The following is a 12814-nucleotide window of genomic DNA, read 5'->3' as shown; positions in this document are numbered from 1 at the left end:
TATTTTTCTTAATGCTAATATTTTTTTTCTATAAAGTCTTAAATATTACAGAATTAATTTTAGAAAAAATTCAATGATTTTATGATGAGAGACTCTATAATAAGAGTCACACCATATGGTAGCCAATTTTTATTGACTTGTTACATTTTGTCAATTCCCGTTTATATTTGAATCGCACTAATTTTAGATATCACAAACGTTATATTTCAGCAATATAAATATGAAATGAGCCCTAGATGAAGAATTGTTGTAGAACAGAGTTGTCCATCCATTCATTTTCTAAACTTTTATATTTTTTGTAACAAATATATAATCGATGTAGTCATAAACATACATGAATAGTCGTTTCAGAAGTTAAAGGAAATTAGATAAAGGTTAAAGAAAGAAATAATACAAACATATATCCTTCTTTCTCGCAAGATTTTGACAAAATAACTTATGGTGTGACTCTTATTATATATAAGTACATGTGAATATAAAATTAAATTTGCCTAATAATCTATTTGCAAGAGTTATTTAGTAATCTCATTTTAAAAATAACCTCATTTTAAGAAAAATTAGGACATTCTCAAAATTAATTTTTTTCAAAACTAACTTTTTTTAAACTTAAGTTAATTTACTCTTAACTTAACTTTTATTAAGTTAATTCTTTATGCCTTCAATTTTCAATTTAATTTTATTAATTTTAGCCATTAACTTTATTATTACTTAATTTAGTTTAAAAAAAACATTAACTTACCCAATCTTGTCACGATTCCCAGGCAGCACAAAATAATAAAAAATAACGAAAAAATGTCTTTTTTAAGCTGTCTTTTCGACAAAATCGACGATCTATAAGACGTCTTTTAGTCGAAAAGAACTTAAAAGACATCTTTTCTATGGTCATCATTTTTCTATGGTTGTCGTTCGGCAGCGAAAAATCGATTAAAAAATAGAAGATTTTCATATTACCGAAAAGATATAATAAACAATAATAAAGAAGATATTTTTTCTTCCATTATTTTGATATTTTTCATCACTTATCCGCAAGCAGTACGCGAGTTCGTTATTAGACGGATGCGGTGGAGTTTACTTTTTCGTGAAAATTATATAAGATAGAATAAAAGATGTAGCATTATGAGAAATTTCATCCGTGTTCTAATAAATATTAATAAAATATTTTTTAAAAGCGAATCCCCAGAGAGAGGACTATGATGAAAGATAATGGCTCTTGCACATAGGACACGACAAACATTACAGGATCCAGAAATGGGCTGTATATTGATAGTCATGCAATTTCATTTTGTGTAAAATTAATTTAGATATCTGATGTTATTGAATGCTATATATGTCAAAATATAAAAACTAAAACAAATCTTAGATGATTAAAAGTAGTTATCGTATGGAGTTTATATTATCGTAAGGCTATAAAGATTAACAATGCGACATTTCGTCTTTTAGTCATCTTTCTGTCGATATATTCTTTCATTAAAAGATATTTTTATAACAATTTAATTCCGAACATTTGTTCACGTGTTCTATTATACATATTTGTATTATTATCAAAATTTTCGATTTTAGTTTATCAAAGATTATTTGAATCATCAACTATGATTCCATTGAAGTTTTATTCCTATTTTTGTTCTTATTTTATATAGTTTATTACAATTAATTAAATCATTCCGTTGGCATTATATCATTTTATTATCTTAATAAAGAGTTTTTTATTGCCAAATTGAAGTATTTGATTTGAGGATATCAAGATCACAAAGCGTAACGTATATTTTAAAAACGTATATTGTAAAAGAATTCTTTCTATTCTTAAAAATGTATTGTAGTTCAGTTAAATGCAACTTTTAAAAGTCCTGTAGGAGATTCCGGGAAAATTTCAACTGGATCTTGTTCCGGGCGAATAGACCTACAATTGAAGGGGAGTAATAACTTATTTTAATGTAGAACTTTGTCAAAATCGATCTTAAACTCGAAATTTGGTCATTTTTTTCTCATTAATCAGGCTGTATTTCTTGTATTTTTTAAGGCGTATATGTAGAGATAAATAAACGGTAAATATACCGAATAGGGGAGCGCGCCGTTCGAGTTTTGACGTTTTAAGACTCGCGGTGCAGGACGCTAGGTCCGCATTCCCGCTCCACGTGGCCTCGCTCCAGGCGCCAAGCGATCGGTAGGCATATACTCTTGACAGTAATAGGCCGGATGCGTGTATTCGACTATCTTTAAAGATTAATCTCGTTAACTATTGAGAAAATTGTAAAATGATAGACAGAACTTTTTTCTGACAATGAGAGAATTTAGTTCACTCTATTTGCGCATGAAATATTTGATAGTTATTCTGGGATATCCTATACATTGTCATATAATATATAGATATATTTTATTAAATGTCATGTGATTTTAATTAAATTAACAACATATTAAGTAGGAATGTGGCAATCTATAGAAATAATAAAAAATATTGTAACTTAAATTATAATTTGATATTATGAATTTAGTAATGTATTCTTTACAATAATTTTATGTAAAAGATAAAAAAATAACAGCTTGGAAAGAAATGATTGAGCAAAGATAAGTTTACGTACGTTGTTTGAGCTTATATTATTGAAAATCTATATTTATTAAAAATAATGTATTAAACAAAAATAATGCATTAAATAAAAAAGGGATTTTGAACGCAAGGAAGATATTCGATTAATAACACAAAATAATAAAATCACGCTAAAATTAGCCTTATAATAATTTTGTTAAAAATCGTAAAGAATTTAATGTTCAAGAAATTATACAAGTACAAATAACGACTAATGAAACAAGTATTATTTTTCTTTTACAAACAATCAATAATATTAAACTATTAAGTACGAGGCTGCATCGCTTCACAAGCACACTGACAGCAACAAAAATACAGATTAATTCAATAACATATAAAATTGTTAATCATGGTATAATTGTATAGAAAACGAAACTTAGCAACCAACATGGCGATGGTATTCACCGTAGTTTGTAAAAATTCGAGAATGATATTATAGTTAGAGTATATCAATCTGTAACTTTATTAACTCATCCAGTGATCAAATCGCTATTGGATTCTCTCTCTAGTATGTCAGATATTGTGAGGATCGAAGTCCAGAGTTGATGATCCGAGATGGCACGAAGGCTCAATGAAATTGAGTGCTCTACGATTACTAGCTGTGCTTGTGAAGCATGATATTTGGATCCTTCTTAGTTCTAAGCTTAAAGATATTTCCTTACCCGCAAGGAATAACGTTTTTTGATTGCGGTAAGATCTTGACTATTCTTGAACGTGTACAAAATGGAGAACTTATAAATTCTTTCACGAGAGAAAAAGGAGATAGAAAAACAAGAAAGGCGTTAGCAATGCTGAAATTGCTTGGTCAACCTATAGGGCTATTAATTGAGTTTCGAGTGGATTTCGAGTGGAATTTTGAACATGCGTCTTCGGATGCATTCTAAACTGTCCAGATAGCCAAATAAGAGCAATATATTGCCATTTGCTGTCACTTATTCCGCATTCAATTTTACCAAACTAAAGCCAAGGTGTTTTCAAACTGTCTGTTGTTTTGTAAAATCTTCCTTAGAATTCAGCAAAGCTGCTAGCAAGTTGTCATCATGCGTGCATGGCATGCCATCAGTTTGTTGTCAACATGATAAGTTTATTATTTTTTAATGTATACTCTTACAATTTCGTAATGAAACTCATGAAATCTATTTGCCCTCCTAACTGAGTTTACATTAAATTTCAATGCAGTAAATTGTCGACAAGAAAACAATACATGCAGTGCATCAATTTGTTCCATATGCTAAATCTCGCTTGGTTATCTGGAATATTTCTTAATGAAAAATTTTGGAAAAAATTTACGGTACGGCAAAAATGACCGCGAAAATCGTCTATTTTTTAGGCTCTTAATTTTGGAACTGTGTGCCATTAAATTGTGTGCCAAATGTTATCTTATATTAGCACATTAATCACAGAGAAGTTTGAAGATGAGATGGCAATTATTATCAGAGCTGGAAATATAAAAAAAACGAATTTTCGCATAGACATAATACATGACTCCTCCCTCCCCTCTCCCACTCCAGCTAATAACAATTGTTACCTCAACTTGAAACTTCTTTGTAATTAATATCTCATTGTAGAGTATCATTTGACACACAATTTAATCCAAAAATTAAGGACCCAAAAAACGGGCGGAAAGGAACAAAGAGATTTTTGCCGTTATAGAGCAAATTTAATAAAAGTTTACCTTTACACTATCTCAAATGACTTCTCACTGACCTTGACCTTGACTGACCTTGTTGATCTTGAAATTTCAAGAAGGTCAAGGTCATTGATCTTTTCCATCGCTCATTATTCAATAAAAAGTTATTGACAAAAAAAGTTTAAAAAAGATTTTTTTTTTCTCACTATATAAAATAGACATTTCCTGCTTTAAAATATATTTTACGATTTTTCAGACGATGCCAGTTCCATTCCATCTATCCCCTTATCAAGAAGCGCGACTTCCATAACTATAGATACTGTTGCACGTAGGTTTCGACTTTTCATGCAAAGCGACTTTTATCCCACCTCCCCCCGCCCTCCCCCCGCTAAAGGGCGCACAACTTTTATAATTATACTGTTGTACAATGTATAGATTTGTGCAAGAGAAGAGGTGGGATGAAAGTTACTTCGTGTAAAAAATCAAGGAAAAGGGACAGTTTTTTCAAACTTTTTTAAATAATTTTTTAATGAATAACGAGTGAAAAAATAAATGACCTTGATTTTCTTAAAGATCAATAATAAGATCGGTAAGAAGTCATTTGGGACGGGCTGTATAAAGGTAAACTTTTACCGTAAATTTTGTTATAGAGCAAATTTTGATAGAAGATAATTGCAATTTGATAGAAGATAATTGCTGTCATTATAAAATAAAATTTTCAATATAAATTTATGTACAAATTTTAAAATTTAATGTATACAGTCCAAATATGTTAATATTTGATATTTTAACACTTCACATAAATTCATATTTGTACACTAAATGTTTATATACAGGGTATCCCAGAATAATCAAATATTTCGTGTGCTGATAGAGCGGATTAAACTGAATCGAAAGTCCTCTACCATTTTGCAATGTTTGCAATTCTTTGCTTCACAAACATAAATTCACTGTTTTAAAAATACAAATTTACTGCTTTAAAAACACAAATTCACTACTGATGCAAATTTGTGTGCTTAAAGTAAATTTTTGTTTTTGAAACAATGAATCTGTGTTTTTAAATCAGTAAATTTGTATTTTTAAAGTAGTGAATTTGTATTTGTGAAGCAGAGAATTTATGTAATTAAAGCAGAACGTATATAGCGCTGTATCGAATCGGAATGACAGATGTCTTATGCTCGTTTCCACTAATGTAGATTAATTTTAATCTCAGTTCAACTTATTCTTCGTCTTTTTCTAGTTCTAAAGATTAGAAAAAGACGAAGAGTAAATTGAACCGAGACTAGCTAATATAAATATAAAGCTAATATATATTGGCTAAAATGGGCATTAATCTCTAAAGTCTCGAACTTTAACGCTTAACTCGATTCACATCGCGATATTGAAAAACTTGACTCACATAAACGGTCGGTCTCACGCTAATCGTTACGCGTGTTGTTATTGCCGAGATACATTACCGTATTTCCTGATACGGAGTTTGCAACGTCATTATCAAATTATTGTTAAAATACCGTAACAATAAAAAATAACAAGTCACTTCCTTTCTCTGATATATAGTACATATTATTAATTTGTACATACTGCATGTATAATTTCAATTTACATTTCATGTTAATACAAATGTGTGGTATTGTAGAAAAATAAAAATTCTTTTATTGCAGAAAGAATAGCACAACTTTGGAGAAATTCCATTTTCAAATTTCGAGGTTGCAGTTATACTCCGAAGATTCAAAGTATGTGGACCAATTACTTCATGAGATGGCGACCAAGCCGATTCTTCATGTTGGTGAGTAGAATAATATAATTATTAATTAATCAAAATGTTTATAATTTAAAAAATTTTTGATAAACTATTATTTTTAATTCATTTTAAATTGTTATAATATATTAACTTCTTATAATTATATTTTTAAAATATTACTTATTGTATCTTTTTGTTACTTATTGCTTTGTATATATTATTGTATATATTTTTTAATATACATTTTTTGTACATTTTGCTGTATTAATATATGTATATATTATTTTATTATATTATTTTATAATATAATATTTATTAATATATCAAATATATCAATAAATTCAATTGGTCGATAATATTTTTTGCAATAAATTATTCACATATTTAAAATTTTTTTTTTAAATTTTCTTATTCTAGATATTCTTATTAAAAATGCTTATTAACATAAAAAAGAAATAATTAATATATAATTAATACAAGCAATTTAATAATTTTTTTTCCTTTAAAGTATAGTATATATTTTATTTTACGTAGAATTTAGTTGAAATTTGTTACTCGGGAGTTTTTCGTGGTCACTGATTACGAATCTAGCCTCAGATTTTCAAAATTCAAAATGATGGATCCAAGATGGCGGACAAAAAATTAAAAAATTAAATAGTTTTAGGTTGTAAAATGGGTTGTTTCGAATAATTTTAATTTTAATTTTAATTTTAATTTTTTAATTTTGATTTCAAATTCGCAATAAACGACCCAAAAAAAACCTACTTGACTTATTTTACAGTCCAAAACTAATTTTTTTAATTTTCTGTTCGCCATCTTGGATCCGCCATTTTGAATTTTAAAAATATGAGGCCAAATTCATAATCATAATCAGGGACCGCAAAAATCCCCGAATAACAAGTTTCATTGGAATCAAGCAATTTTTCGCTTTTTGGATCCGCCATTTTGAATTTTTTAATTTTGACTTCAGATTCGTAATCAGCGACTCAAAAACCTCTCAGACTTCATTTTCGGCTAATTAATTATTGTTGATTAGTCACAATCACATTTATTGTTAAAAAAGGATGAATTTTTCCAGTTTGTTTATTTATAAAATACATTTCGTTAACAATAGGAACGTTTCTATGATTTTTTTATAACAGTTGATGTTCTAATCACTGATAATGTTTTTTTCCTTGTAGTAATATGTTAGAAATTGTATGAAAAACATAAAAAACAGAGGTTAAAAAGATCTCATATATGTAGGACACTGTGCCGCAAAGGATTAACATAAAGAAAATATTAAATTGCTTATATGATTTAATATTTTGTTTAATGAAATATTATAAGTGAAATAAATTATATTCTGATTACTATTACTATTTCTGATTACTATTCTGATGCTGATGTGTTTCAAAACCAAAAAAAATTTTGGCGCGCGGTATACAGAATCTGAATATATATACATTTATACAAAAGTATGTATTTAATCACTAAGATCCATTTTGACTGAAATAAGTATATAAACTTAAATCCGCTGTTTTTTAGTCAGAAAAACACATTTTTTTCCTAGGAAGCAAAAACAAATTTATTCAAAGTACTTGCCCTCGCTAACTATATTTTTTCCATCTTTCGGGCAATTTGTGTATACCATGCCAAAAAAATTCTTCATCTTTCGAGGCAAACCACTCATCAATATATATATATATCTCATCATATATATCATCAAGCCATTTTCGGACGTCTTCGTAAGAATCGAAGTGCCGCTCAGCAAGCGCGTGGCCCATCGATGAAAACAGGTGATAGTCAGAAGGTGCCAGGTCAGTAAGCGGGATGGGGTAGCACTTTCCAGTTGAGTGTCTCCAAGTAGTTTTGGATCATTGTTGACGTGTGCAATGCATTGTCGTGGAGGAAAATCAGCTTGTCATGTCTTTTCCGATAATGCAGCCTTTTTTCACGCAGAGCACGGTGCAATTTGATCAGTTGTTGGTGGTAGCCGTGAGCATTAACAGTTTCACCAGGTTTTAACAGCTCGTAGTAGATGACATCCTCCTGATCCCACCAAACGCACAGCATCTTCCGTTCGAAGCGATTTGGTCTTGAGGAAGATATTGATGGTTGGGCGGGATCAACCTAAGATTTCTTGCGTTTAGGATTCTGAAAATAGATCCACTTTTCATCGCCTGTCACAATCCGATGCAGGAACGACTTTCTTTTTTGTCTAGCAAGCAGAATTTGTGTTTTGGCGTCGCCGCTCCATCTGCCTATCGTTCAGTTCATGTGGCACCCATTTTCCGATCTTTTGAACCTTCCCCATGGCATGTAGCCGCATGAAATGGCTGCTTGAGAAACACCCAATTGCTCGGCAAGCATTTTTTGCGATTAGGTATCGTCCTCGTCCAAAAGAGCCTACAATTGACAGTCCTCAACCTTCCTGGGCCGATTTTCACGCTTCTTGTCACTCAGGTCAAAATTGTCGTCATTGAATCAGCGAAACTAATCTCTTGTTTCCGATAAAGCATTGTCGCTATAGGTCTCCACAAACATTCGATGCGATTCGGCAGCCGATTTCTTCAAATTGAAACAGAAAAGCAAAGCTTCCCATATGCTTTTTTTTTTAGCAAAAACTAGACATGATTACGAAAGAAAAAATGTATGTTGTTGTATGAAATTGCTGATGATGTACACATTAATGTTGACAGATGTCAAACACATAAAAAAAGTGTGTTGTGTGCCCAGGGTAGCTTTGTACGCTCACTAATGCCACCTATGAGCAAACAGCGGATTTAAGCTTATACACCTGATTTCTCGTATTTATTTAAATTTATTCTTGTCGGTCCTATTCTTAACATTTATATTATATTATTTTTAAAAAATTCCTATTACATTCTATTCTTGTGAATGTATTATTTTTTTATTACATAAATTTATATTATGATATAATATTTTTATTTATATTGAATTATGAGTGATAATAGTTACATGCCCATTCTGTATTATAGTTTTAATATTTATAGAATGAACTTAATAGGAAGATTTTTGCATAATAATGATATTATGAATTTAAACAAAATGAGAAAGTAACATTGATGAAGAAACTTTTATTGTAACAATTCAAATTCTGTTATATTTCTGTCAATTGAGAATTAAAAAAAATCTTTTGATTAGAAATAGATAATTATATGGTTAGGTCGAATTATTCACGGTCACGACAAAATAATATATTCTTAAGAAATCGTGAGAAAATTATAAAAATTAAATTATAAAAATTTTTATTATAAATTATAAGATAATATAAAGCCAAATAAAAATTTATGTAAAATTACATTATAAATTTTTTAGAAGAAGATTAAATATACAAAAATGTAAATATATGATGTTATAATTCTGCCGACAACGCTTGTCGTAGAGCGGATTAAAGTGAGTCAAAAAGTTCTGTACCATTTTGCAATAGTTAACAAGGTATTAATTACTAAAAATTGCCGAATATTGGTCTTCAATAATTTTTTTCTCAAATACTATCAACTTTACAGAAAAATTGCAAGAGACAAAAATTGTTTATTTTCTTCTCAAGAATATTTTTAGAATTTTTTATCAACTTTTTAGTACTGCATTTTCTTATTGACAACTATCAAGAGACAAGATAGTGTTTCGCACCAAGTGGCCGCACAGCACGAGATCACCTTATGTTTTTTACGCGGGTCAGCGAATTAAAAGCAAAATTATCGGTTTTTTAATAAAGGCTGGATGGATCGAATTCTAAATGTGAGCTCAATCGATAGCTTGGGTCCGAATTATATCATATAAGCGTTTATTTTACCTCTATATGTTCTACAAACGGAGATATTGTGATGCGAAATCCGAAATATCAAAATTTTTACATAAGATACGTTATCTCCTCAAAAAAACATTTCTTTTTCATATTTTCAACGATAGATGGCACTTGTTTATTGCTCTCATTTATCGATTTATTTATCTATAGTTTCATTAATACTGTTATTATGTTTACATTTATGTTTGTACATGTTGACTGTATAGTTACTTTAATAAGTTACTTTTAAATTAAAAGTGTATAAAAATATAAGACGGGCTTTGATTAATTAACGTATGAACGTCATTGTGTATATATATTCATGTCGTTATCAAATTGGCAACGCTACCATTAGTTTTATCTGGAGTTTTGACATCAACAAACTTTATATTAAAATTATTCAGAAAGCCGCAATCAAAAATCTAAAAACACTTTTATTATACAATGTCATCGGTATCTTTCGATTGCCAGTCTGAATAAAATTGGTACAGATATATGCTGATACCGAGATCTGGAGATCGTTTCCCAAAAAAGGAATCATTTCAGCTTGTCAAATTTTTTCAATCGTACGTGTGACATATACATATAAAGCGTTTTGTCCATTAAGCTGCTGTTTACAATGCCTTCATAGAATTTTAATTTTAATATAAAATTAAAGTTAAAATTAAAATTTAGTGTAAAATTAGCAACAAAAGTGCCTTAATGCGTATACGGGTGTAATTTATGTATATGAGACAAACAGGGAAAGAGCGAGCGCGAGAAAGAGAGGGAGAGAGAGAGAGAGAGAGAACATGTTCATCCGTATAATTTAAAGAACTTAGCTGAGAACGTCTATTAAGCTGGACTCTCCATCATTGAAAATTAAGTTCGGAATAGGTAATAGTAAAAAATATAATGTTTTTTAGTACTAATTTAGTACTGTATTCCGAATTTTAGTGCTCAAATCGTTTAGCAGCAATAAAAAAAATAGATGGGTCCAGTTATCCAGGATTTGATAGCAAACTGGACCCCTCCTCCATAAAAAATATATATACAATGCACGTATATAAAAAATAAGTACACAGAGATTTTTAACACTAATTTAATGCTCCAAAATAGAATCAAAAAATTTCAAATATTCACATTGTGAACAGTAGCTTAATGGACAAAACGCTTTATATGTATATGTCACATGTATATATATTTTTTTTATGGGGGCTTGCCATTATAAGTTGGACCCCTCGCCTCCATTTTTTTTAATGCTACTAAACAGTTTGAGCATTAAAATTCGGAATAGGGTATTAAATTAGTTTAGCCTAAAAAGCATTAAATTTTTTCCTATTCCGAACTTGATTTTCGATGGTGGAGGGTTTAGCTTAATAAATATTAACATACCATGGAACAAAAATTACGCTAACCAACCATAGAGTCATATGATTACTTGGCGGCTCTTTTCTAAACTCTCTATTTCAATCAGTTTCTCACTTATATTGTTACAGATATACATACTTAAAGTCTGTTTCATGTATGATGCATATAAGGTATAGTAAAAATATTAGGTATAGTAAAAAGAAATCCATTATTTTTCCATTCAATTTTATGCAAAAATAATGGATTTCTTTTTACTACACCTAATATATTATTTTATCCTTCTTTAATAAATCGGAACAACAAGAATAAAATGATATAATCATGCGTGAAATGGAACGCTTATAAATATGCACATGTATATGAAGAGATATATTATTAATCATATAAGATGTTTAGCACTACAAAATGCGTAATATCTCAAAATTATCAAACAAAATTATCTTTTAAAAAAAGTGAAATTACCTTTTAAAAAGTGAAAAAAGGCGCCAAGTGTGAGTGTATCTCCCATAAACCCATAAAAAACTGTTACATAAAAAAAACCACATGAATAATATAACTTAAATAGTATTGTAATACTTCGTTTTTAATTTTTTGAGATTAAATGTATTCCACTGCAAATATAAAACGTCTTGAATAGAAAAATAAAGATACGTATCACTTTTTCTCGTTAATTAAATGTTATATGTTGCAATAAAATATATATTCTTTTCGCAATTTACAAAGTACACTAGCATATGTTATATGTTGGAAGAAAATATGTATTCTTTTTGCAATTGGCGCAATATAAAGATTTTATTTCATTTTTTTTTAATGTATACGTACTACTGAGGGGCAATTTATAATAAAAAATTAATAATATTACCACTTGAATTATATTACTTATGTAACGATTTTTTTTAGTTTATGTAACAGTTTTTACAGATTTATGGGAGGTACACGCACATTTGGCCTTTTTTTATCTTTTTTTGAAAAGGTTATTTTTATCAACATGAAAAAATACAATATTAAAAAATTTTGAAAAAATTCTCAAAACTTTATGAGAAGAAAATAAACAATTTTTGTCTTTCGCTGTTTTTCTATAAAATTGATAGTATTTGAGTAAAAAATTATTGAAAATCAATATTCAGCAATTTTTATGGTAGTAAATAATATCTTGTTAACTATCGTGAAAATTGCAAAATGGTACAAAACTTTTCGATTCAGTTTAGTTCGCTTTATCTTTACACTCTCACGAGTGTTGTAGAATTATCAAACATCCTGTATGTAGATAGATAGATAATAAGTTTTACATAAAATTTACAGATTTCTTATTATTGAATTTGTATTAATTTTTAATTTGGATTAATAATAAGTCTAATACACATTTCTGATTACAAAATTGCTAATAGCTGTGTATACTTATTCAATAATATTTTCACAATATCGCGACATACTCGGACAAACCTAGTTCTATTTTTCGCTAGATATATCGATTTCGGAGTCTCAGCTGTTCTCGTGAATATTGTATATTTAATTCAAACCACAGACGACGGACGTTTTATTATTTGACCGCGACGAATCCTCCATGAATTATTATTAACTCATATTACTTATTGAAGATTTTTTTTATGATACAAGAGCTCATCTCTCTTTCTCTCTCTCTCTCTCTCTCTTCTTTCTCTCTCTCTCTCTCTCTCTCTCTCTCTCTCTCTCTTCTTCTTACTTACTTACTTACTTACTTAC

At 29.1% G+C, this 12814-nt stretch overlaps 1 protein-coding gene across 1 annotated transcript in view; it reads left to right on the top strand.

Annotated features, from left to right (window-relative positions):
* The first annotated feature begins 5969 nt into the window (after nt 1–5969).
* LOC105621979 (extracellular serine/threonine protein kinase FAM20C-like) overlaps nt 5970–12814 on the top strand; it is a 123410-nt gene continuing 116565 nt past the window's right edge. The window contains exon 1 of the mRNA XM_012203414.1: nt 5970–5997. Coding sequence (XP_012058804.1) covers nt 5970–5997 — 28 coding nt within the window. The remainder of the gene's footprint in view (nt 5998–12814) is intronic.

The sequence above is a fragment of the Atta cephalotes genome (genome assembly GCF_000143395.1).
Source record: "Atta cephalotes unplaced genomic scaffold scaffold00002, whole genome shotgun sequence".
Classification (NCBI taxonomy): domain Eukaryota; kingdom Metazoa; phylum Arthropoda; class Insecta; order Hymenoptera; family Formicidae; genus Atta; species Atta cephalotes.
This window is presented reverse-complemented; position numbering and strand designations above follow the sequence as displayed.